At 34.7% G+C, this 27,242-nt stretch overlaps 3 protein-coding genes across 5 annotated transcripts; 1 reads left to right on the forward strand and 2 right to left on the reverse strand.

Annotated features, from left to right (window-relative positions):
* Positions 1-6,688: 6,688 nt before the first annotated feature.
* LOC132304419 (probable indole-3-pyruvate monooxygenase YUCCA4) lies at positions 6,689-18,341 on the reverse strand. Of its 2 annotated transcripts, XM_059802087.1 has the most exons (6): positions 18,324-18,341; positions 17,980-18,016; positions 8,893-9,506; positions 8,350-8,598; positions 8,109-8,231; positions 6,689-7,411 (listed from the first exon to the last, which is right to left on the reverse strand). In XM_059802087.1, the coding sequence occupies exons 1-6, from the start codon at positions 18,339-18,341 to the stop codon at positions 7,190-7,192; spliced, it is 1,263 nt and encodes a 420-aa protein (XP_059658070.1). In that variant the 3' UTR covers positions 6,689-7,189. The 2 variants fall into 2 exon arrangements, with proteins under 2 accessions (XP_059658070.1, XP_059658069.1); XM_059802086.1 differs by lacking the exons at positions 17,980-18,016; positions 18,324-18,341 and having other exon boundaries at positions 8,893-9,798.
* On the reverse strand, positions 12,938-14,160 carry LOC132304418 (protein CHLOROPLAST VESICULATION). Its single transcript, XM_059802085.1, has 2 exons — positions 13,965-14,160; positions 12,938-13,336 (listed from the first exon to the last, which is right to left on the reverse strand). Exons 1-2 carry the CDS (start codon positions 14,051-14,053, stop codon positions 13,000-13,002), a joined length of 426 nt encoding a protein of 141 aa, XP_059658068.1. The 5' UTR covers positions 14,054-14,160; the 3' UTR covers positions 12,938-12,999.
* LOC132304420 (probable protein phosphatase 2C 22) lies at positions 16,341-27,060 on the forward strand. 2 transcript variants are annotated; one of them, XM_059802089.1, is made up of 4 exons: positions 16,341-16,897; positions 22,744-22,953; positions 24,944-25,155; positions 26,279-27,060. In XM_059802089.1, exons 1-4 carry the CDS (start codon positions 16,742-16,744, stop codon positions 26,841-26,843), a joined length of 1,143 nt encoding a protein of 380 aa, XP_059658072.1. In that variant the 5' UTR covers positions 16,341-16,741; the 3' UTR covers positions 26,844-27,060. The 2 variants fall into 2 exon arrangements, with proteins under 2 accessions (XP_059658072.1, XP_059658073.1); XM_059802090.1 differs by having other exon boundaries at positions 16,345-16,897; positions 22,747-22,953.
* The last annotated feature ends 182 nt before the right edge of the window (positions 27,061-27,242 follow it).

The raw sequence follows: 27,242 nt of genomic DNA on the forward strand, positions 1-27,242 counted from the left end.
GACGTCATTTATAGATTTTGTTATCCTTTTAAAAATAAGAGTAAATGGAGGAAAATAAAAGGAAAAGGTTATTATAATGTGGATTTTTAAATCAAAATATCATATGACTATATGAGTCCTAGAGCGTGATTTATTCTCCTTAACCATTCTTTGTTTTACAATTTCTTACTATATATTGGTCCTTTAAATGTGAGAGCTTGATAAATTTATTAAAATAATTTCATTTTCTTTCCTTTTTTCAAACACGGTACACTAGTAAAATTATCATTTACTTTCTTTTTCCTGATTAATCAATTAAAAAGGATAGGTTAACACTATCCTTTAATTTTCATGATATGGTAATACCAAACATGGCCTTAAAGTCCATAGTATTCCAACGTGCACTGTTATGCAAGTGACAGGAGAGTGATGCACATTGAGATTTGAGAAACCACCACACACACACACACACACGAGAAATAGAGTGTGGACCATCTTGCATCAGCAGAAGATTGGAAGTTTGGGGGAAGTAAGCTGATGTCCATCTTTCTGAGCGCACGTACCATGGTCGCTCAGAGCTCCATCATTGTCTCAATAATCAGCATGCGTGAGATAGATAGAGACATATATATATATATGTGTGTGTGTAATATAACTATACTATATACGTTGAAAGATATCATCAAGATTCAAGACACAAAGGTGAGTGATGACATTACTTGCTGGTGGGGGTGACGGCGATATAATATTATATATACACTAGTTGTATTTCAGTGTCTAGCTCTCCTTCCAGAGGAAATTTAGACCCCGCCTTGGCAAGTGTTCATGTCTTGTCGTATTGTTTCGTGTCAAATCTTAATTTATTTATTAAACGAGTTACGCGTATCGTGTCGTGTTACCCATATAATAATCGTATCGTGTTATATTCGTGTCAAAGTTTTTTGACACAAATAATAATCGTATTGTGTTTGTGTCGACCCATATAACAAAATATTCATATTCTGACACGACAAGAATATGATCCACCAGCATGAATTGCCACCCTATCTCAACTTCTAAAGAAGAAGGTCGAAGGTTCAAGTTGCCATAGTGAGTGGATGGGGCAAAAAGTAGATGTGTGAGTGTGCTTCTTAATTGCCAAAAAAAAAATATAAAAAATAAAAATAAATGTTATATAAGAGAACCGAGTTTTAGTAAAACTCATTCGTTTCAAAATAAATGTCCATCTTTTCATTTTTGACCTTTTAAAATAAATGTCGAAAAGTCAAATGATTATTTTTTGCAATCTTACCAATTTTTGCACTGAAATTATAAAAAGTAAACCATCATATCCATGTGGACCATTATGGATAGATTTGATAATTCATTCACTATTAATATAATAAAAAAATAGTAAAACTCATTCTCTTAAAAAGTTAGATTTCTAAAAAAGAATATTTATTTTGGAATGGAGAGAGTATTATTTTCAAAAGTTGAGCTCGACTTGTTTAATAACAATAATAAGAAGAATAGGAAATTTTTGATAACATATTTTTGTTCAGACTTGTTTTAAGCTCGCATTCAGAATTGCTTTGACTCATTCATAAATTTATATGACCTTCGGTACTTATCTTCTCAAACGGATATAAAATAAGTTTAATACAGAGGTATTCCTTCATGGACAGATATACAATCAATTCATCACTATAGATTTCTCTCAAAATGTAATACCCCCTAATTTCGAAACACGGGTTGATCAAGTCCGCACACAAAATTAAGGGATATCAAAACAATTAAAGTATTTAATCAAGCACAGAATACAAAGTGAAATAAAAGAATAAATAATACGCTGAAGAAAAACTAATAAATAATAATTTCCATTAATTAATAACTCTCCAACAATTACAACTCGGGAATCCCATAACCTAAGGACCCCTTAAAATATTATCTATAATCCAATATTACTTAAAAGTACACAAGATGAATAGATGAATAACAGTCTCACAGCTGCGGATCCTCAACCTCGAGACTGGAACTTCTAATAACCTGAAAAATAAATCGTGGGTTAATACCAGACCTCTGAAAACCAATAAGTAGATCATCTCTGATCAAAATCCAACATAATAAAGAATTTAACTTTAATATAGCATGATATACATATATATAAATAATTATATATACTACATTAATCACATCTACTAATAGATTTATTAAATTTTCAAACCTATTAAATAATGATTAAAATAATAATCATACCTAGACCAATCCACCATTTCTTTTTAAAAAAAAATAAACTCCTTTAACCTGAATTCCATCCTAATCAGTTGTTTAATCACTTAAACAATAAATTATAATAAAAGAAATACTCTATTTAATCCCAACCCGATAATGATTTTAATTGTTTAAATCACATATCCAAAATCCAAGCTTTGACAAATCATCTATGTCTTCCCCAATATTATTTTATTAATATTAAATAATACACTAACCAGTAAGTACTAAACTATTCTCATTTAAGAATATCTAACCCTAATCCAATCCATACATACAACAACCATAGATGATATTTTAATCATCTAACACATAACAACGTAATTATGCTTTGGCAAATCAATCATGCCATTGTAAATATTTTTATTTATATATTGGCAATTCAACCATGCCTCCATAAGTATATTTATTTATACATTGGCAATTCAACCATGCCTCCGTGTATGTATATTTTATACATTGGCAATTCAACCATGCCTCCACAGGTATATTTATTCATACATTTAATTAGCAATTCATCAACACTTTCCATATATGTATTCTATTCATACAAATATTTAGGTAATATATTTAATCATTTGACAATTCATCCATGCCCACACTTTAACCATGAATTAACTTTAAAATTAACAATACGCTAAATCATACATAGCCATCACATGCATATTATACGCATATCATTAATTTAACAACCAGCCTATCAAGATATGCCAAATAAGAATGATAATATTAATCATCTTAAATGATTTATATATATATATATACCTACACATATATTATTTAATATATATATGTGTTTAACACCTTCCTTAATAATCCTTGATTATTTAAAATCAATATACATACATACACACACACATATATATATATATATATTCATCCTTCCATACAACTCATAGACAAATTAAACTATATATACACATATATAAATAATTATATATATATATATATATACACACTTCCTTCCATAACAAATTATTAATTTATTATATTTACACAAATTAGTGCAACTAAATATGTCAGAAATAGTTTCCTCTAAATACTCCATATTGGTTTAAATAGTTTTCCGACACTGTCTCACTAAAACAAAAATATCTCCTAGTAGGATGGGAATCTGATAATGAAATTGGTACCATTGGAAAGAAGACGAAAAATCCTTGAATTTGAGCTCAAGAATGACCCAATTTCAATTTAAAATGACTAAGTTATGACCGTTTTAATTTCTAGTGTCGAATTAGGCCAACATAGTTTCCCACGCGCGCCCACGTGCTTACCATGCACTTGCATGCGCTGGATCCAAGCCTTTGTGTGTGCTGGTATTGGCTGAGCTCATGTGCTACGGTGAGCTCGCCCACACTGAATCAATCCACTGATCTGATCCCCCATTAATGGTGGAGATCCACGCGTATAATAACTCTGGTAGACAAACCGGATTAATCTACCTTTGATCATGGCACATCTATGTCTCACATCCACGGCACACTATACTTCCATGTACCGCGCCGTACTGAATCGCCAGCCTTTTTTTCACACGCCGATGAACAGAATCCTTCCCCCATTTTAATAATTTATTTAATTACCCAAAAATTATTAGATCAATTCTAAAAATATTTCAGAAATTATAAAACAATTCCAGAAAAATCCCAGAAAATACAGAAAAATCCTATAAATTCTATAAACCCTTAAATAACCCTCTTGGGTCAAAAATCAAGCACAACAATTGATTTCACAATAAATACAACATATACATCTATCAATTTAAAAAAAATAAACAAAATTAAAATATAATAATTCATGCTTTTAATTTATCAGATATAGCCATGATTTAATTAATAAAATTAATTAAAGCCTTAATGCTCAAGGTGAAATCTTTATGAGTTCTAAAAGGAAAGTTAGAGAAGAACTCGTCTGAAGGTTTCGAAACGAAACCGACGCTTTAAGCTTTAATTATCTCTTCCAATTCCGACGTCCTCCTTTTCAGATCCGACGTCCTCCTTGTCAGCCCTTCTTCTTCCTCTCTCTCTGTCTGTTTTTTTTTTTATTTTTCTAACGTGTAAAACTTTTAACCCTAAACCCTTATGTGCATTTTTATACATCTTAAATTCCAAATCCTATTTCAACTAGTATTATGAATTAAAATAATAACCTTTAAATAATTTATATCTATAAACATATATATATATAAATATATATTCCTTCCATAATTAACCCATTAGTTAATTAAATCATATATACATATATATATATCAATAAATATATATCTTTCCATAACAATTATTAATTAATTATATATATATATATAATTGATACAAAAGTGATCATTTAAATAATTAAATAACCACGGACCTTCATTAATTAACCCAATAAGGTTTCATACAAGCCCAAGACCACATCTTTTGGTCCAACTTTCCTTAAGCCCAATCCAATTAATTTAAATAAATAAGATAATTAATTAAATACAGAAATTAAAATAACTAATTACATGAAGCACATAAACAAACAAGAATTTACAACTAAGTCATACAATACCAATAAAATCAACACACCAATAATTCAATCAATAATCAACCACACAAACAATCAATCATCATACATAATCACGAAATATAACTTAATTAAAATAAGATAATTAATCTAGCACTCAATAAAATAAAATAAATCATTGAAAAATAAAATAAAATAATTAATCCTAATTAATAAATCCTTTAAAATTATCGGGGTATTACACAAAACAAAGATACACAATCAACACACTTAAGGTAATTGGTGTAGCAAGTAATCTAGCGCAACGTACTTCTAGAGTGTGATTTCTATAGACTTTTTCAAATATTCAATAATTGAAGCCTTTTTTTTCTCTTCTGATTTTCTCAAATGTTCAAGAAGTTTATATTGATTTTTCTCAAAATCAATCTATCTCCAAGCGACGTGGAATGTCAAAATCACCCCATTTTGGGATCTAGCATCCCGTTAGATTCTTATACCTTATAAGTTTATGTACTCCCCACATTTCCAGTTAAGAATTGGCTCTGATACAATATTAAAATTCAATAACATTATTGCTAAACTCTCAAGAAACAAGCCCTCAAGTGAGTTTAGAAAAAATGTTAGGGTGAGCAAAACCACCGAATAGGAGAAATACTCTAAATCCATATGTACAATAAGATAGAATATTAAGAAGAATATTATATAATACATATCCTCAGGAATAACAAAGCATAAATAATGTTGAAATAATAATAATAATTTTAATATGAATATTCCAAACATAATCCAAATTCGAGAAATAAAATCAAATTTTAATTTGAGCGTCGGGTTGTGATTGGAAGGAACATGTAAAAACTTCACCTCCTGACGCATGGTATATGTACACAACTTGTGCATCAGTGTATAAATTGTGTATTGTATATGTATGTAAGTATGTATACGTATGTATGTATATGTGAATTTATAACTGGATTAACCTTTTAAGTGATGAAATTTGAAAACTACAAGCCGAGCGTGTGGAGGGATGGCAATGGAGCGGGTTTCTCTAAATCCCGCCCCGCCCCTTTTAATTTTTGTCAAGTCCATGCCCGCTCCGAGACCCGCGACGGGTTGAATTTTCATGTCCAGCCCCGCCCCGTTGGGAAATACTGTGCCCCCATGCCCGCCCCGCTAATAAATTTTTTTCTCTCACTTTTTGGAACTTAAGTTCCTGCTATATGTAGAAAGACTGGGAATGACACAACATAAATGAAATTATGTATCCCAACAAAAATAAAAAAATAACATGCACATAACATAATTCAGATAACATAATAAACAAAAATAAAAGTTTAATATAACTAAATCACAAGAAGTTCTAAGCTCTAACTTCCACTATAACAAAAACAAAAACAAATTTAATACCAAGTTTACATCCCAAATTAGGATTGTAAGAGATGGGTAACTGGGTAAGTCGCTAAAATAAGTTATTAATATTATATATATATATATATATATATATATATATATATATAGTTATATGCTTAGCGGGGCGGGGCCCCTAGGATATGTATACTGAACCCTTACCCGCCCCGTGACCCTCGACGGGTATAAAATTTGTATCCATGCCCGCTCCAACGGTATAAAAAGTGTTCCTATATCCGTTATTAACGGGCAGGACGGGACGGGACCCCGGCGGAGCGGTAAAAATTGACATCTGTGGATTACCAAAATTAGTCCACTGAGAACTCAACTCATCTCCATCTTACTTTGGCAAAGCCAATAATAGTAAGCAAAGTGTTTGGCTCTGCCTTTAAGTACTTTAGCTGTATCAACAAGTTTAAAAGGTGTCATTGAGCTTTTCTCAAAGAGTTATCATGACCTAAGGGTTGACCAAATTATGGGCAAAATGATCAGTTCCATTTTCATGGGCAAAATGATCAGTTCCATTTTCACCACCTTTTTATGAATAAAAATGATGAGTGTCATGCGCAATTCTTATTGAGTACGAACATAATTATTGTGTAAATAATGACAAATATTAATAGGCCTTTGATTAACAATTTTGATTAAGAAAATAGTTTTTTTTTTTTTTAATTCCATCAGTACTGAACAGAGACAAATATGTGTAAAATTATAATCGATAATTGATAGATATATCTTACATCTTGTATGTCTATATTTATCGGAATTGGCTTAAAAAGCACGGTGATTTTTATTAATAGGAATGGATGTATGTTAGTGAACTAGGAAGAAAAAATATATTTTGTTTATGATTTTGGAAGTGAAATACTTAAAAGAGAGAATAGTTTACTTACAAAATTGTATAATACAAACTTCAAAGTCAACAAACATGAAACATGACCAGATGAGGAGAAAACCCCATGCAAAATTGGATTTACAACTGCAAAAAAAAAAAAGAAAAAAATTCCCCATAAAAGGCCCACTCCAAACATAACCCAAATTTTCTTTTTTCCTGGCTATATCAGTGATTTAGTCACGGCTGTCTTTTTAGAATAATATGGGAATTACAACTGTTCTTGCAATCCTTGATTGTCATCCGTTGATTAGCTATGTCCCTGGCGATTTTAACAGCATCTGATGCGGTCCCAAGGAGCCCTCTTCTTGTGAAACCCACAGTATACAAACCATTCTCTCCTTTCCAACTGTTGGGAAATGGTGTTTTGGGCATGCCTTGCTCTGTAAACAAATCACCATCCTGCATTTCCAAAACAATAATACAAAGTCCAAATTTGTGAGGGGTGATTTTGAATAACAATACTATATAGTGTGGTTTCATTAGAAATTAAGTGATTGCATTTTTAAGAGTTTTATAAAAAAATAAATAAATAAATTTCACTGTCCCACTCTTTAATGACTCCATACTTACGCTTAGATTAATAAATGGTGCACGTGAGTTGGGAAACTCATCGTATTTGAAAATGGTGCGTCGGGAATAAAAATGTGTGTGTGTGTGTATATATATATATGCTGATTTTTTCTATAAACAAATGCTTACATTGGATTTATCTCTGAACATATGACCACTTTATTAACTTATTTCAAAACAGGACTTTCTAGGTTTTGTTTTTTTTTTTGCAAGACTGAACCTCAGAAGGAAAAAAAGAAAGAAAGAAAAAAAAGGAATATATTTCATGACAGCAACACTTCATCAAATCCAACAAAATTTTTTCTAGTATTTCAAAAAAGCAATTTCAAGGAGGGGTAATAATCCAAACAAATAGCCATCTAGATTTTCTCTTTTGTATATAAGAGACTAAGCAAACAGTTTGTAGGATACTACTGCATGTGTAAGTTTGGAAAGTGATGTGAGATTGATAAATAGAGATAAAACTAAAAACATACTAAGCCACCAAACATGACCTAACATATCTGGTCAAGTCATATGTGCATACCTTGAGCCAACTAGGGACATTACTCTTATACCCTGTTGCTAAGATTATAGAATCATACTCTCTCTCTTGTCCATCCACAAATTTGGCCCCATTTCTTGTGATCTCTCTTACACCTTCCACCACCTGCAACCCTAAAAAACATTAGCTACAGATTGTGCCAAAACCTACATTGATAAATGCACAAAAACTGTGAACATCATGTGAACAAGTACTTTAAGGGTGTGTTTGGCTGGCTGGTTACCTTTATTTTGCCGGATTTTATCTGTGACAGGGCTCCAACGTCGAGCACCGGGGTCTTTCCGGTGGCATTTTTGAGCTCGATTGGTCCGGTTTTCGGCCTCGGAAGACCTAACCTGTCTGTGTTGCCTAAGGTGAAGCTGGCCAAAAGTAGAAGGACCTTGTCTACTATTCTTAAAGGTAGCCATTTGAGAAGTGCCACTGCTATTCCAAAAGTTGAGAAGCCAAACATCTCTCTAGGCAATACATGCACCTGTAACAAGTAACACAACAAAGTTAGGATAAAAAAAATCATACATACCCATATGAAGAAATCTACAAATTTGTACATAAATGATATTAATTTTACCCTAAATGTATCAAATTCGATAGTTACCCACATGAAAATAATTACAATTAGGAACACACCTGAATGAACAAATTTATGACTAGTAAGTGATTTGAAGTGCTAAAAATTGTTTTTGTTACATACCCAAAATTGAGAATTGACAAAATTTATAATAATAATAAAAAATTACTGAAAAAGTTACAAAAATAGAAAACATACAGTGCTTCTAACCACTATATGAGGACTTGCAAAGTGTCTACAGAGGTCCAAGCTAACTTCCATACCAGAATTCCCACACCCAACAACCAAAACCCTCTGGTTTTCAAACTCAGAACCAGACTTATAACCACTTGTGTGCACCACAGGCCCATCAAACCTCTCAATCCCGGTGATTTCCGGTATAACCGGTTCGGCATTTTCTCCGGTGGCAACAATAAGCCACCTAGAAATGTACTCAGAGTCCTGAGTCCGAACCCTCCACAACCCACCACTAGCTTGATCAAACTCAGCACTTTGAACCACCTGTTTGAAGATTGGGTCAATAGAGAAATGTGCAGCATATGACTCCATGTATGATATGAATTGTTGTTTGGTTGGGTACTGTGGGAAATTTTCTGGGAAACAAAGCAGTGGGAGTTCACAGAACTGTTTGGGGAGATGGAGTTTGAGGCGATCATAGGTTCTCTGTTGCCATAATGAAGCTATGCAGTCACTCCTCTCAAGAATCACAGAGGGCACACCATTGTCTTTGAGACAAGCTGAGACTGCAAGACCAGATGGTCCTGCACCTACTATGATAGGCCCTTGAACCCACAAGCAATTTGGTTGACTTTCTTCTTTTTCTTGACTAGAACCCATGTAGAAGAAAAGAAAATGAAAAGCTCTGTTTTTTTTTTTTTTTTTTGTTATACTCTGTTTTTTGACTCTGTAAAACTGTTTTTCTACTACTACTACTCTGTTTTGCTGAGACAGTTAATGATGTGAATGAGAGAGCATGGTGAGTGAATGAAGGAAATGTTGTTGTAGGTAGAATCAATGAGGGGCTAATCAGAGGAGGGGTTTTAAATATATATATGCATAGACAGTGATGGTTTTTATGAGAAGTGAGAGGTAGAGAGAGAAAATCTTAGAGAGAGAGATAGAGAGAGAGAGAGGGGAGTAGTAATGGAAGGCGTGAAGGTTAAGGAAATGATTTGGTTCTCCTTCTCAAGGCTCTTTCTTCTCTCAGCCTCTCTGCATAGTTTTGGAGGTGTGTTATGACATGAGCAATGGGCAAAGAGTTGATATAAATATAACTACTACATTTATATATGTGCTTTCTGTGAAAATAATTAATTGCTATACACTTATAAATACAGGAGCAAATAACATATCGCACTTTCATTTTCTGAGAGTAGAATCACGCGCCCATTCTCAGTGTCAAAGACCAGAAAATGCTAAACCGTACAATTCTTATCAACAAGTATCGCTCTCACACTTCATGTACTCACTTAAATTTTCACTGCTTATGATTAAATTATGCCGCTTTTACACTTTCATTCTCGAATTCGTTCTCACTCCCATTCTCGCTCCCACGTTATGTTACTTAGAAAGAAAAAAAAAAAAAAAAAAATGTAATTTTACTTAATTTTAGTAAGGAGTGTGAACTACGCGCCCATGTATTGGTTTTTTAATGTTTAATTAGAAAATAAGAGAGTTAAGACACGTGCCACAAAGAGGGCAGAGCTTGGTATGGGGCTTCATTTACCATTTAACTAGTTTCTGACATCTAGTGTATTTATTGAAAATAAATTAATGATAATGGTGATTGAAGAAAAAAAATAAACTAATACACGGTTCTTTATTAGTATAAATATATAGATTCAAAAAATTGAAGTGGTTCAAACCTTTTTTTACCATTCAATATCATCTCTATCACTATGTTGATATATATAAATATATATACATATTTTATTTTATAAAATATTTCAAAATTAGTTTTTTTCTTTTTTTATTTGAATAAGTCATGTTTACCATAAGATGCAGCTTTAGAAGCATGTTTAACTCCATCAGAACTATTTTTTTAAGAAAAACTTAGTTGCTATGCAATGGACACATTTAATCGTTTATTATCGTGCGTGTAATATGTGTATTACACGGATGGTCTAGATATGCCCATTGCACAGTACAACCAACACAACAAAGTTTTTCTCTCATTTTTGCTACATGCCTAAATTTATGTGCTCTCCCACCCAAACTCACAATCCTGTGCCTACTAGAGGGTGATCGATCACCTGGTCTCTAGGTGGGACGCTTGGAGTGTTATCGAATTAATAATTGGGTCTGATTGTGATACCAACTTTAACAAGTCGGGTGCTTAAGAGCTGAACAAAAATTATGATTCGCCGATACGTGTCCGATAACGTTACACACCTCCATGAACCGATACGTCGGTTCATAATCCTTTTTCGAGGGTTCGATAAAGTTATACACCTCCGTGAACTGGTCGGTTTGACCGGTTCAAACCGATATTCGTTCAATTCTGTTACAGCACGATCGCGTTCGATACCACAACTGCACATCATGCACCCAACCCATTTATACTCATTTCAATTCCTGTGTGGATCTGACGTGGAACAAGACTTCACTTGTAACAAGTGACATTGTCTTTAAATATTATCACTAAATATTTTTTACAACCCCTTTTATGCTAGAATTTTAGATATTCTATCATTTTATTATAGTCACATTATATTCTCTATATTTGTCATATAATTCCTGATATATAATATGAAACTCCTCTCTCATTCTCCATAGAAATGCGAATGTTGAAATCTGAGTCATATATATGTCCTTATGTGTGAATTTGTCCATGAAAAGTTGAGAAAATTGATCACAGCAAAAGAATTGCATTGCAAGTTTGTTCCTAAGTCTTGTCTATTTTTTCCTTCCCTACTAGCTTGACCCCTATTGAGGGCTTTCTTTTTTCATTACTTTGCTTATTGATAAGTTTATGCTCGATTAAGAAAAAAAACTATAGGTACATAATATTCAATTAACGTGTCATCCTAAACCTTCTACGTGTTAGTCTTTAGGTTAGTTATGCGTATAATTAATACAAATCTCATTATCAGAAAATGAGGTCGAGAATACTTCACCTAGGGCTGCTAACTTTTAGTGCGAGGTTCATAGTTCGGAGCAAGAAAATGATTTTTAATCCGGCCAAATAGACCGAGGAGGATAACCATTCTTTCATAGTCTTCGTAATCGATTAATCTACTGGTCTACGTAAATTTTTTCGGCGTACGATGAGGATCATTCCACCAAAGAGTTCTATCTACCGGTGTGTGAAGTGATCTCCACCCTACACTAGCGAGGATCTATGCCCTTTAATCTTTCTGAAATATAAAAAATGATCACAATCCATTGTGTGAATCCTTTTAATCTAGTGAAGCACACTTCTTAATGAGAAAATATGATGGATTTGAAAGCTCAAAAAGTTGTCCCATGCGGCTAGGAAAAGCTCAAAAAGTTATCCCATGTGGCTAGGAGAAGAAGAAGAAATTCTATAGACTCTGGTGATCTCTAGTCTCGGCCCAATGACGCTACAGATATGGGTTTGAACTTTGAACAATGCCCAAACCCATTTACAAACTTAAACTTATTCTATAAATCAACCCTATGATGTGTGGGTTGAGAAATTGGGCCTAAAGAGGACAGTCTAGTCCAAGTTGTCTAACAAAAACAAAATCCATCAAGCCCTCTTGTAGGCCCATATGCTGGAGAGATACATCAACACGTGGTTCCTGCATGCATGAGGGCGCCAAAAATATCCCAATTGTACTGCAAGTACTACAACTACTAAAAACGCCAATCGTGTACTATACATACAACACCACAATCTTTGCCCCAAAGTTGTACCAGACATGGAAAAGTATAATCTAATTTTCAAATGTAAATATATAATGTATTTTAATTTTTATATTACAAACTTTGTACTTGTCCAAAGGCAATCATTGCCTTCGTTAATTATCATTCAAAATATATGATTAAATTAAATTCAAGTCAATTAGGGTTAAGTGGGTGTGTTCATGTTAAGGAATGGAGTATATTCATTTGATTAATCCGGTAATTAAATAAATTTATTGTAGTTGAATTTTTCATAGTTGTTCAAAAATGCTAGTATGATATTTAAATGGTTAAAAATGGCTTGATCAGTGAAATCGCGAGCGCACACGAGTGTGAGAGCATAAACACAAATACAACAAAATTAAAAACGACAACAGAAGCGGGAACACGAAAGAATAGATTTCACAAGTATAATTTTCAATACTTAATGTTGTAACTTTACAAAGAAAAACACTTTGAATTAGTTTCAAGTAGTGTAACTTTAACTGCCGGAGCAAGGCTAGTATGACCAACGGACTCCCATCTCCGGCGAGCCGACGGCCTCGGAAGGTTCTCCGGCACGATGGTCTCCAGTGAGTTGAGCCGCCACGGCTGGCACGATCTCTTGTCGCTCCATCTATTAACCTTCTGATCATTAGATTGCACAAGTGATTGCATAACTTGTGCAATGGCACGTTCTTGGTTAACCATGACCAAATTGGACATTTCCAAGCCCATCATCATGCATGCCACTCCCACAACACATTGGCTTCTCCAAGACCTCTCCTTACATGGCCTGCGCAAATATAAATCCAATAATTAAGAACATTATTGCACATATTTATTTTACATGTGGCGCATGTTAGCAAGCGAAATAAGCTATGTGCTAAAGTGCGCGGGTGAAGGTTGACTTGCCATATATGCAACCGGAGTTGTCTCAGAGGGGAGGAAATATTGGTTAGAAATTGGAGATGGAGGGAAGATATTGAGGCAGCTTTTTAACTGGGTCATAAGACTTTAAAAGTACAATAATACATGGCGCATGTTAGCATGACTGCCAAGAGTGAAGGTGCGCAGGTGAATAGATTTGTTTATAAATAGAAAGAAATAGGAGAGATCAAAGAGTGTGGGCGAAGAGATTGTGAATTTATGATATCAGTGGGGGTCGTCTTCAGATGGATCATGTATTACTTAGGCTGCGCATGTTAGCAAGAGAAGTAAGGTAGATGCTAGAATATATGCGCGCAGGTGAAGGCAGACTTACCATTCAAATATTTTCTACTCAGTGGGAATCATATATATAAGAGTCGGTAAGACATGGATCGTGTATGTGCGCATGTTATATCATGTATTATTTAGGTGGCGCATGTTAGCAAGAGAAGTAAGCTAGATGCTAGAGTGCGCGCAGGTGAAGGCTGACTTACCGTGCAACTGGAGTTGTCTTCGAAATAGGGAGGGACGGTGGATTGGAAGTAGAAGAGGGAGGAGAGAGATTGAGGGAGCAAACAGCCATTTTTTATTTATTTATTTTTTTATCTCTCTCTACCTCTTGTTCTCTCTTTATAATAGAGTAACAATGGCTGTGCTATAAAGAGAATTACAAGAATAAGAGAGAGGATATATATATATATATATATATATAGTACTCGTATAATATATGATGCGTAGCAGTGTAGTTTTAAGGGAGTTGGTCCTAGTTGTTGGTCAGTTTACGGTAGCTGACAAGGACCCTAACGGTGGCCCTTTGTCGGCTGGACGCGTGTTTAAAATGGGTGTCTTCTTGAGTGACACGGCTTCCTAGTGGCAACGTACACGATAATAACTCCTAACATTTGGGAATGCTAATTTAACTCATTCCGATAGAAACCCTTTCGGCTTTTACATTGGAAGTGAGGAATATAAATTGGGTGGGCCCACCGGTATTTCGAGACCTACATGCTGTGTATGTACAATTTTGATGAGCTTGATATACAGTGCACTCAATATTTTCTCGTAAATGAAACATATGTGAATTAATTTGAGACGTGCGTATTGTATGTATAATTTTGATGAGTCCAATGTACAATGCACCTAATATGTAAATTAGACAGATGTGAGAATTATTTTATTTTATGGAACATATATGGAAAAAAAACAAAATTTAAAATCCATCACGAGTTATAGGGATAAAAATCGGTTCCATCACTCGGTTTTTACTATTTTTTATGGTTGCTTTTTAATGGACTTCTAATTTTTTTTGGATTGCTATTTATTTTGTTATTCAAAGAATTGATAGGGCTTTAAGCCCATAAGAAAAGAAAAACGTTCATAGAACAAGTACTGGTTCATTTATCTTCTAATGGGGGTAGATATGGACTTTAAGAAATTAATCTAATATGACCATGGGACAAATATAATTTTTTTACTCCGTATTAATTAAACGGGTTAGATGGATTTAGGGATAGTAACGGAAGGGAGATGTGGTGGATTTGGTAAAATCCTACTCTGTCCTTATTTTGGGATGGATTTGTAATTGTTATACCATCTATGTCCTTATTGGTAAATAAAGTGTTGATTCCGTCTTGCGTATTTCAATTAATTGCGGTGCCCAACATTCCGCCCATATAACATGATTGGTTAAATAACGGTCCTTCCACTGAGTAATTTTCTTGTTTGGTGCGAGCATAGATCTTAAACCTCCAATAATTTCTCCATCAAAATTTCCACTACCATTTGGGCTATATGGAATTCAAGGATGCGTCAGAATTATCGGATAACTGCTTCGGAGGTTGCTACTTGCTAGGGCTGCCATCTTTGAAGTCATGCATATTGCTGGTTTGGCTTCTTTTGATGATTTGCATCACTAGTATTAAGACTTGCAATTTTTTCGTTCGTAGTTTGCTTCCAAGTTTATTGGAAGTGGTCTTTTTCAATCGAATAATAGAAACATTTTGCTTTAGACGTTCTATATATTGGGCTTGAGAAGTTAACTTTCAAGTTGTGTGCTTTAAATTGGATGCTAAATTGGTATTGGATGCCATAGATGGGGTAAGTTTCGGTAATGTTGCGATTACGTTTATGATATATGACATTCGGGCAGCTCTGAAGAATTTTTCATGGACTTTACTCTCGCATGTTCGACGTAATGACAATCGAGTGGCCCATGCTCTTGCAAGACTCTCACGAAATGATATGAATTCGGACATCGTTCTTGATTCGTTGCCATTGTTAATATTTCGACATCTGGAGCTTGATGCCGCTGGCAGTGTTTGTTAGTGTACCTTGTTCTTTCATTGTTTATTTTGTTGTAATAAAAAAGAAAATAAATCTTCTATATTATTGTGTCAACTTCCAAGTTTATTGGAAGTGGTCTTTTTTATTTCTGCAATTTCTCCCACTAACACACACACACACACAAACAAAGAAAAGAAAATAAATCTTCTATATTTATTGAGCATCCCTTTATATAATATAAGTAAAAAGATATTCATTACTGACTAATGTAGCAAACACGTAGATAAAAACCATAGGAGATCCAACTTTATTGTACACTATTCTATTGGAGTAGGCCCAAAAAAAAAACAAAAAAAATATTTAAAAAAATAACACATCATTGTTGGTAAGCATTATTAATAATATATAAATAAATAAATAAATAAATAAATGATATTCCTAAAAAAGCACGTGGAATTTTTCGCCCAATCACCTTCATTTAGTAGATTTTTCATATCTTTACAGAAATTGAAGTAATGATGACAAATTGATACTTTCTTATGGAGGAACACAAAGCAACACGACGTCGTTTTTTGTAGGTCACTTCACTCGAATACCGATTTATAACAAATTGCAACGGCAACATGTACTCCCTTTAAAACCGACCAGTTAGAAAGCTGCATTCCGGTGAGACAGATCCCACACCAAAATCGTCCCCAACCCCCTCTCTCTTTCTCTCTCTAAAACTCTCTCTCTCTCTCTCTAAATCTATTAACTGACACACTCTTGTTTCGTCTACTCTATTGCCCCCTAAAACCCTAAGAAATCTATCCTACCCATATCGCAGATCGACGCATCTTTTCTGAACTCTTCACTGCCCAAAATAAAACCCTAGAACAGCATCAAAGATCCAGAGTTTCACCGTCATTGGGTCAAAGTTTTCTCTATGTGGAGAGGAGTTTTCAAGCTAGGGTTTTGAAACAGAGGATGTTGATGTTTGAGAATAGAGATGGAGGGAAGTAAAGTTGTGAATGGTACAGAAAACGGGAGCTCCAGCAATGGTCGGCCTCCGAACCCAATTGCCGGAGCGTATCGCCCGTCTTTCGGCACCGCTCGTGTCGTGGAGTCGCCGTGTAAGAAGACGCTAATTCGACACCAATCTCTGGTGAGTCTCCTTCTAAGCTTCTGCATTCTTTCAATTTGGGCATTGTATATTGCTCATCAACTTTCTCAGAAGTTCTTGTCTTGTTGGTGGGATTTGCAATTTCTGCTCTTTGTGCTAATTTCTGATGTCTTTGTTGTTGTTTCATGTGCTCCTTTAATAGCATTCTGGGTTATTTTTACTTTACATTTCAGGTTGAAATTAACAATAGACTCTTTATAAATAGTATTAGTATAGTATTTTGTATTTCCTCATCATTGTCCAGGTATTTTTCCTATTTAATTTTTAATCGATTTTGAATTAAATTCTCTTCATGATGATGTTTAGTATATGTATATCCAAAATTGTTGTTTTTATTTCCTTTCACTTTCAAGTATCTTGTATTTAACTTATCAAACAAAAAAAAAAAAAAAAAAAAGAAAGTATCTTGTATTTCTTCAAACCTCGAGTATTTAAGATTTTAAATTTTTTTGTATACTTTATTCTGTGTGTACAAGGCATAGTAATTGTTATTAACTTTCATATTTAAGTGGGTTAATTTACTAGCTTATTTGTGAAGTCAATTTATTTTTGTGGCATTATTTTCTTTAAATAAGTTAAATATATGATGTTGCGGTATCTGCCTGAGGAACAAGCATAGTGGAGACAAGTGAATTTCTTGGTTGCCCATCAGAAATTCGAAAAAAGAATAGAATTATTCTGCTTCAACTTTGTCAATTTTTTTCCCCGAAACAAGCAATTGAGAGTACCTATTTTTTTTGAATTGGCAAGAAACTCAAGCATCCATTTGTCCCTACAAGAACTCGAACCCTCACCATTCCCTTTGGGAGGTAGAGGAGATACCATTAGGCTACAACCTTTGGTGGTAATTGAGAGTCCCTATTAAAATGAATAGATAAAAATGCCCTTATTAACTAGGCTTGCCTTGAATGCCCACATGTGACATATCTCTAGCCACATCAGATGCCTCTATTCAGAAGGTGCAAAACAAGTACTTCATCTATTATCTTCTTTAGTTTGTTGAATGCTTGTGATGCTACATTTGTTTAAATACATTGCACTTTAATCATGCAATTGACTATAGCCTTGTAGGTACTTGGTATGAATAGCTCTATTAAGACTCTTATAGAATGTGTGTTATGGGGAAGCCCATGAGAACTACAAACTTCATATGAAGTAGTTGGAATCAATTAATCTCAAGTTTCTTTTGCCTTTGCGTGGTTCAGCCAACACATCTTTAGAAAACGTAAAAAGAAGGAAAAACAGCACATAACTCAGGAAGGAATATTTCTTCAAATTTACGCTATCTTGGTAGAGAGCTCTCATACTTTGTTATGTATGGAGTTTGTGCGCATCCTTGGTTTTAGTACAGATTAGGAATCATTAAAATAGATTACTAGAAAGCGAGTGAATTGAAGCGTCAAAATACTTGGGTTATGAAATACATGAATATGCTTGGTTCATTTGGAAAGATAAAATGGTTGACTGGCACCCATAGTTTTTTATCTTTTTGGGTCTTGACAGTGATCCTCCACTTTAAGGGTTTCACATTTGTCTGATAATATCTGCCCTTTGATTATCTTTTAAAAAAAGGAGGTGGAACCAACCATCATGTGTATCATATTATCTAGTTGAATAGGAATGTGGTACTTATTGTCATTTTCTTGTTAGCATTATATTCCACATGTTTTTAGTGGAAGCATGGTGGTGCAGCATATGAAGTCACCCCATATATTGCATGTTGTCCACTCACACTTTTAGTTTGGCATGCTTACTTGTTCATGTCATACATGGGAGGATTAGGCAATTGAGGTTTATGTGCGAGATATACTGGCTGCTGGACCCTATGCATTCAAGAGATCATCGGGCAACTACACTGTTGCTGCATGGAAGAAGTTGATGGCATCTTAGTCACCTTTGGATGCTTGTTATATTCAGAATCAGCAGCTGATTCTTTCACTTGTTAGTCATCATAGGACAAAATAAGATTCTATGCTTTCCATTATAAATGTTTCCTTTTAAAGTACATTTACTGTGATTTTTTTTTTTTCCCTTTCTTTCTTTAAACAAAAATTTCCGCTTTAAAAGTGTCTCTAGTGGATTACTGCCCGCCCATGCTCTCAATGTATGTCTATCTAATTTCTTTTCGCATTGAGTTTTGCATATTATATTGCACTAGAAAAGGCTTCATTGAGTTGGATGGAATATGGATTTTGGGCTATAGACATTGAGCTCTTTTCTTTCTTGTACTATACTTTGAGTGCTAAATTTTTACCCCTTTTTTCAGCTCACTTGGAAAGTAACTTGTCTTGCAAAGCAACCTTTCAGACCCCAAGGTCAAACCTTTATTTAAATTCTTTTTGACAAGTATATTCATTTAAATGTTGAACATTGATTACTTATCTAAAATAAAGAGGGCACTTCCCTAGTAATGGTTTCTAATTCATGTGGCTTATTATAGGGTAATACCGTGTAGCCCATTGTAAATTAACCTTTTCTACCTGGTTCCTCTTTGAGATAGGTGCAATTGAGTGGGGATCAACTCCTAAAGCTAAGTCTTCATGTTAATGAATTTTGGTTTCATGCTTTGGTGGCCCTCATTTTGGCATTATTTCCATATGAATTGCATGGAACTTAAGGAAATTAAAGAAAATTTGATAGAAGATTCAATATCTTGATGTCTAATCGGTAAGAGGGCGTATGCATCTTTGTGGACATTTGGTCCCCTTTTCAGGATGATGATATTAAAGAGTGGTGGCTACTTTACCTTTGGTTTGGTTGCTTAAGAAGTTCTGTTAATTTCTGGATTGAGTTATATACTTTTGTGATCCTTGACATGAACAAGGGTGGCTTGAAAGGGATTAAATTCCATTGTGTGTTTTATTTATGGGTGTGCCAATTGAGTTTTATCACCCTTGATTATGGTAACTGATATTGTGATGTTGTGGGCTGAATTTTATTTCGGCCTAGGTCGCGCTGTGACCCGGTTTCAGCCCAAGCCCACTAAAATTTTTGATCCGTTCTTTCTTGTGTGGGTTGTGGACCTTGTTTAGTACCCTCTTGTAGTCCGATATAAAATGGTGTTTAGGGTTTGGAGTGGGATAACGAGAGAACACTAAAAACCGTAGGAAAGAGAGAGATAGAGAGAGTGAGAGAGGGTTTGGGGCTGAAACTTGTAATATCTTGATTTTCACAAAGTGAAATCTTTCGCCATATCTTCACCGTGGACGTAGACCTTGCCAAACCACGTAAATCTTTGTGGATAAAAAGGTGAGTATGGGCCTTGCAATGAAGCCCCACTTGTGAGGCAAGAGAGTGTGGCTCACCCCAAGAGAGTGTGACGTTGTGTTTGAAGGGCGTGCATTATGATTGATGCTAATACCAAGAAGAGATCTAATCGAACTGTGTGCAGGACCTTAATCACTATCACATGGACGAACCATGTGCGGGTCCAGATGATTTATGGTGCACTTATTATTGATTAAATGAGCTCATATTGGTGGTATGTGGTAAGTGGTTATTGGAGAAATTGTGTTGGACCGCAATCATTTGGAGGTTGTGTACTCTCTTGGTTGTATTGTGTGAATCTGATAGATTAATTTTGGATGAGTTATTCAAGTTGTATATGGCTTGGTGGTTAGCCATAGGTTTTTGGGTATTGCAATAAAGGTTGAATAACAACTTAGTGTTATGTAAGTCCAGTTAAAATTATGTTTGACCACATGTAATCATATTGACCAAGTAATTCCAATTGGTATGTATGATTAGTGTATCTATTTATAATACATTGCTTGTTGAATAATATTGAGTAATAATAATAATTAATGTCATTAACTAATAGATATATGTTGGTTATTGTCGATTAGTTAGAATGTTGCTTACCGGAGAAGACACATGTTAGTCTAGAGACATTTAGTTTTACTGTTTTTGTTATTTTAATTTTAGTTTTAGTTTTAGCATGAAAGATCATGTAGTGAGAGATAGGCATGTAATAGAGATAAGATTTTATAGTTGATATCGGTTTGTAATGGATTTTATTAAGTTGAAGGCTATTTTTGTTGGTGATATATTTTATTTAGTATTCTGGTGGATGAATATCAATGTTTAATTGAAGTCATGCACTGAGTTTAAGTATACATTTTATTTGTATAAAAAAAAATGGACTGAGTTTAAGTATAGTACTCGTATATTTAAATTTGATGGCGTGAAAAAATTTCAAGTCATCTTATATATATATTTCCAAATTGTTGTTTCTGTTTTAGTTTTAATTTCAAGTCATCTTGTATCCTCCCTCCCTCTCTCTCTCTCTCTCTTGTTTTCTTTTCATTTTTTTTTTTGGGATAGGGATTTGCCTTGTATTCTTTACCCGATCTTGGTACTTACTAATTGTTTTTTTTTAATTAATTATATTTTGCTTTATTTAGTGTGTACATGGCATCATTATTGTAATCAATTTTCTTTTTTGGTAAGTGATATAATGTTAAAGAGCACTAAAAAGGGGAGGGAGTCCCGAGAACAAAAGCGAGACCAAGAAGGTCTGCTATTCGGACAAAGAATCTACAAAATTCACTATAGCCCCCCACTGATTTACAATTCCATTTCCGAACCCAAAGAATAGAGTATAAAGAATAGAGAACTTAAATTACTTAAGCACCCAAATCGGAACATCTACACCATCAATTTTGAAAATTTGATTACATTATTGTAATCAATTTTCATATTTAAATAGGTTAAATAACTAGCTTCTTTGTGAAGCAAAGTTACTTTAATGGATATGGCATTATTTTCTTCTACTAGTTTTTAATATGGAATGTCTTGCTAGCTAGTTGATGAATAAACATAGCGGAGAATGTTTCTTACAATTACCAGAATCTCCAAGAAAGGGGGCAAAAAGAGTTTTTTTTTTTTTTTGGGGGGGGGGGGGGGGGGGGGGGGGGTTTGTGGTTTGGGGGGTGGAAACGAAGGAAAAAAGAAGAGGAGGAGAAGATGTAACCCCTTTTTTTTTTTTTGGCCTCACTTTGTCTGTCTTCTTGATGAAATAAAGAATAAAGAGTACCTTTCAGAAAGAAAAGGGAAACTGAGTGGCCTTAGCAAAGACACAAGGGATGCCCTAGCAAAGATTTAACCCTAGCCCTTCATGTAAACATAATCTAAGAGCTAGAATTTTGTCCAGCAGAATTAAAATGCTAAAATGACAAGACAACCCTTAAATGTTCACACGACTCACTTAAAAGGCACATGACTTATAAAATAAAATTTGAATTACAATAATATCCTGAACATGAAATAACAGAACTAAGATTTGTTTAAAAGATCACACAGTCTGACTCATCATTAGCTGCCCCTATGCATGAAGACTCAGGCAATTCTTCTAGGGATGCTCAACTATTTGAAGATAGTCTTCTTCCACTTGCTCTGCATCACCCCTTTTGCGAGATGTTATTAAAGAGTGGTGGCTTCTTTACCCTCATTGCGGTCATGTAAGGAGTTTTATTATTATTATTACCCAGCCCCCCCCCCCCCCCGCCCCCCCCCCCCCCCCAAGGAATTTTTTGCTCCTAGCAAGAATCGATCCTAAGACCAAATATGAATTCTTAAAAAGCATTATTATTGGCACGCCTATCTGACTAGCACATGTTGTTAAATGGTGACGTTTTCCATTTTATTCAAGTGAGATAATTATTAAAGTCTTCTTCTTCTTCTTTTTCTTGTTCATTCTTTTGGGCAGGTGTCATTGTTTAAGTGTTGGCCATTTACTTTTAGATACTAAAAAATATGTATCATAATTATTTTTTTTATTTCTGTTGTGTTTGCTTTTATGTGAAATAAGATTTTGACTAAAGCTTCAGCAGGTAAAGACAAAGACACTGGATATTTCTATTGAAACAGAACCACAAGTAGAAAATTGTGAGACCGAGTTTATTCCCATTCTTCGCTCAGGAGCATGGACAGACATTGGGTTCCGCTCAACCATGGAGGATGTGTATGTTTGCGCTGACAATTTTATGCATGATTATGGGGTCAAGAATTTCAATGAAGGGCCCAGTGCATTCTACGGGGTATTGTTATTCTCTTGTACTACTTGGTCTATATGTTTGTGCTGACCATTTTATGCATAATTATTGGGTCAGGAGTTTCCGTGAAGGTCCTAGTGCCTTGTACTTTTTATCTTGTGCTACTTGGTGACTTATGTGTTATTTTAGATTAAAACTACTGTGCTATGTGACAAAGACCACTTTTGGTGTGTTAATGTGTAGTATAAAATCATCTGAGATGAAGGAAATTACCATGGAAAAGTAGACAATGATTTTCATGCTCAACATAAAAGAACATATTGTGTAAAACCTCAACAAATTATGAGAATATCTAAGAATGTCAGAAAATTGTTAAAGCGAAGATATTATAGAATGTTTTCACTTGAATCCTTCAATTGGTGTTCTTGATAGAGCATTGCTGCTCACTTCTGATGTTTATTATGTTGATGAAAGTCGGATAAATGTTACCTTAAACATGGCTAAGTAGGCAGTGGTTCGTTGTGGTTGGTTAGCTTGATTCTTGAGATCATGTTCAGAATGGTGACAATTGTGCTTTAGGGGGAAAATGACTGCTTCATATGATCAATCGTAATGCTGTATTTAGTAATGCCTGCACATATCTTAGCTTTCATGCGTCAACAACTAACTCAAAAGTTGCGGTTGATTGGAATTGCAGCTAGAGCTCTTGACAATGAGTTAGTTGGTTTGCGACTGCAAGGAATCTAGAGCAGTTGCTGCTTCATGGAGTCTTCCTAGCACAGTCCTTCTTGATCCTTAGTTCCCCTGCTTCAATTGCTCCAGCTTTTTCCTGTTGGTGTAATTGTCATTGGGCTGGGCTTCTTTTATTGGTGGTTTGTTTTGTTCTTGTTTGCCTTTGGGCTTGTAGGTCTTTAGCTTTTGCGCTATTGCCTCTTTCCTGTACATTTCCTTTCTCGGTTTTAATGAAATGATTTACCAAAAAAAAAAACATAAAAAAACACCCTTGTGGGATCCATAGTTGATTGCGATGAACATCATTCTACAAGATTTAGTTTACACTGGAGATTTTTATAGTCATATATTACTCAAAGCAAATGTTACCAATATCAACCTGTTCTCAAGAAATTAGGGCATCATGGACCTGTGTACTAAATGATATATATATATTTTCCTCCCTTAGTTTTCAGAGAAAATCCCTTTAAGTCCATTTTATTTTATTTTCTTTTGTGGGTCACTTTGATTTTAGGAGTTCTGTGATTTGGCTAGTCAGTATGTAAAAATGTTAGAAAGGTTGTCAGAGCAGTCATATCCATTAATGCAAATTCTTATCTAATATGCAAATCCACCTAATAACATTTTAATGGCTGCGTCTAAATTTAGTGGTAATTGGTATTCCTCCCAAAAGGCTATATTTGATAGTCAATGGCCTATTCACCAACACCACTCCCAAAATTGATAGTCAGAAGGGATTTGTACCCACAAGAATGTTCTTCAAACTTATCTTCAAGGCTGAGAGCTTGAGATACTTTGTATGAGTTGAGGTCCAGTTCTTTTGTTCTTAAAAAGCTTTCTGGGACAAACAAACGTGCCATCTATCATTTCATACAGGTGACTTAGAACTCCAGTTTTCCAGCTAAAACGCTTTCATGCAGGATCAGACAAACCACATTATAAACATAGCTAGTGATGATGTTTGCTATTTAGGCGAAGAGAAAAAGATCAACCTTATTGCTGGCATAGTATCCTTAAGCAGGCGTTTAACAACTTTCATCCACTCCATGATTTAATTTACATAAGTGGTTGAGGGTATATAATGTAGAAACAGATTATTTTTTGCCAAAAACTTTCCTCTCTAGAACTTTTATTCCAGAATTTCAATTGAGAGGGCTATTACTGCCAATTTTACCGTCTAGGGCCTGAGATTAAATTACAGGAATCAGGATAAGATGGAAACAATTGTTTGACATGTATTGCGTCTTTATGCGCATTTAATAAATGTGCAATTCAATACCTAACAAGTCCTTCGTTGGGTCAGATTTTTGATGGTCATGGGGGAAAGCATGCGGCTGACTTTGCTTGCTACCATTTGCCAAGGTTCGTTGTTGAGGATGAAGACTTCCCAAAGGAGATTGAGAGGGTTCTTGCTTCAGCATTTCTGCAGACAGACACTGCTTTTGCAGAAGCTTGCTCACTGGATGATGCCCTTGCTTCTGGTACCACTGCATTGGCAGCTCTCGTTGTTGGGAGGTTAGGGTTTTCCTATCAACCAATTAATCAAATATGCAGATGCTTCCAATATCCATCAATCATTTGTAGACAATCATTATGCTTGGTTTCAGAGTCTATAGTATCAGTCTTTTAGCCGTTTGGCAGGGCTGTGTGTTTTTTGTTCTTCTATTCATTTTGAATATATATTTATTGTTTATTTATTTTTTTTAAATTTGATCATTCTAATTTGCTGTTCAAGAATTTGTGGGCTGCCTCTTTTTTTTTTTGGCTCCCTGTTTTCGACTGTATTTTTTAATTCATTCTTTTTTGGGATGAGTTAACTTATCTCATGAATTAAAGCCCTCATTCATGTGAATTTCATTAAGAGACATAATATTTTGTGCTGAAACTGTTTCTATGTGACACAATCTACGAAAAGAAAAATAGATGAACCCTTGGATCCAAAATAATTTGGTACTTGTAATACAATTGAAACAGCATGGAAAACTAATGATAACATATTATATATATATATATATATATATATACATATAAAACAAATCTTTTGTAAAGAAGGTAGAAGGAAGCATGAGTAGTGATCCAAACCCGATCTACTCTAGGCAAGATATGAATAAACAAACTGTCACCCGAAATGGGACATATCTTGATCTCTCTAATATACATATTAAAAATCAAGAAAAAGCTATTGAAGATTGGGCACAATAAATGCCTATTCTGATAACGAATTATAAAGATAAATGGACTAAAGAAAAAATTGTTGACCATATAGCTGCAACACTTCAAGGAGATTTGTTAAGTTGGCTGAAACAATGGGAAACAGCAAAAACCTGCACTTAATCTCTTAATAAGTTTCCAAATTAATGTTGCATTTTAAAAGTGGATTTTGAGTTTAAGGCTTACATAAATCGCAATATTTTTTAACCGTGATCATGTTAACTATGTGAAGTATCTTAGTTCATTCGAGGCCTTAGGATTTGGGAATCTGTTGTTTGTCAAGTTATAATGATGTCCTCTTATCATACATTAAAAAACAGGGGCTGGAACATGTTTAGTATTTTGAAGAAGTTTGAATGTATCATTACTAATGTGTGTTCTATCTGAGTTTGCTTCCCTGTTTGTTGATCTTTATATCTGGTCACAGATCATTGGTGGTGGCAAATGCTGGTGATTGCCGAGCAGTGCTCTGTCGCCGGGGTAAAGCAATTGAAATGTCAAGGGATCATAAACCAATTTGCTCCAGAGAAAGGATGCGCATTGAAGCTTGCGGAGGATACGTCTATGATGGTTACCTCAATGGACAACTCAACGTTGCTCGTGCATTAGGAGACTGGCACATGGAAGGATTGAAAGGTGGGGATGGCGGCCCCCTGAGTGCAGAGCCTGAACTTATGAGCACAAGACTAACAGGAGAGGATGAATTCCTCATCATAGGCTGTGACGGGATATGGGACGTTTTTATGAGCCAAAATGCTGTGGATTTTGCTCGACGAAAGCTTCAGGAGCACAATGACCCAGTCATGTGTAGCAAGGATCTGGTCGACGAGGCTTTGAAAAGAAAGAGCGGCGACAATTTAGCCGCGGTTGTGGTGTGCTTCCAATCCCAGCCTCCTCCGAACTTGGTTGTGCCCCGGTCAAGAGTGCAGAGGAGCATTTCTGCAGAGGGTTTGAAAGAGTTGCAGACCTTCTTGGATAGCCTGAACAATTGAGATGGTGATGAAAGATCTTTCTTTCTTTTTTTAATTTTTAGATTCCATGTCGTACTTTAGATGTTAGGAGAGAGAGTCTATTGTCCAACTGTAACATATGCGGCAGTCACACATTTCTCATTTTCGGTTGATTTTTTTTATTTTTTTATTTTACCTCATTTTTGGGTTTTTCTTTAGGCTCTCTTGATATTTATGATTATTGACACCATTGCTCTGATGTCCTGAATTGAATGCTGTGCATCAACCTTGGTCAATGTTATTGGCATGTCTGGGGTGGTACTGTAAGGGCTAATCTTTAAATTGAAGGATTGCTGCCCATCGATGTAAAATACCGTCTTGCCTTTGGTTTTAAATTCATTGTTGAGACTGGTTTTGTATTTTGAGATTAACTTATTGTTT

Source organism: Cornus florida, unplaced genomic scaffold (genome assembly GCF_030987335.1).
Source record: "Cornus florida cultivar Cherokee Brave unplaced genomic scaffold, ASM3098733v1 CherokeeBrave_3.0.0_Hap2_Chr04, whole genome shotgun sequence".
Lineage (NCBI taxonomy): Eukaryota > Viridiplantae > Streptophyta > Magnoliopsida > Cornales > Cornaceae > Cornus > Cornus florida.

What these genes read in the sequence shown, in the direction of transcription:
- LOC132304420 (XM_059802089.1), top strand. Translation starts at nt 16,742, where the DNA reads ATGGAGGGAAGTAAAGTTGTGAATGGTACAGAAAACGGGAGCTCCAGC. An exon ending in TAATTCGACACCAATCTCTG is followed by an intron (nt 16,898 to 22,743) that starts GTGAGTCTCCTT and finishes CTAAAGCTTCAG; the next exon opens with CAGGTAAAGACAAAGACACT. An exon ending in GCAGCTCTCGTTGTTGGGAG is followed by an intron (nt 25,156 to 26,278) that starts GTTAGGGTTTTC and finishes ATCTGGTCACAG; the next exon opens with ATCATTGGTGGTGGCAAATG.
- LOC132304418 (XM_059802085.1), bottom strand. Translation starts at nt 14,053, where the DNA reads ATGGCTGTTTGCTCCCTCAATCTCTCTCCTCCCTCTTCTACTTCCAAT. An exon ending in AAGACAACTCCAGTTGCACG is followed by an intron (nt 13,337 to 13,964) that starts GTAAGTCAGCCT and finishes ATATTTGCGCAG; the next exon opens with GCCATGTAAGGAGAGGTCTT.
- LOC132304419 (XM_059802087.1), bottom strand. An exon ending in TAAAATCCGGCAAAATAAAG is followed by an intron (nt 8,232 to 8,349) that starts GTAACCAGCCAG and finishes TTAGGGTTGCAG; the next exon opens with GTGGTGGAAGGTGTAAGAGA. An exon ending in ATGTCCCTAGTTGGCTCAAG is followed by an intron (nt 7,412 to 8,108) that starts GTATGCACATAT and finishes TTGGAAATGCAG; the next exon opens with GATGGTGATTTGTTTACAGA.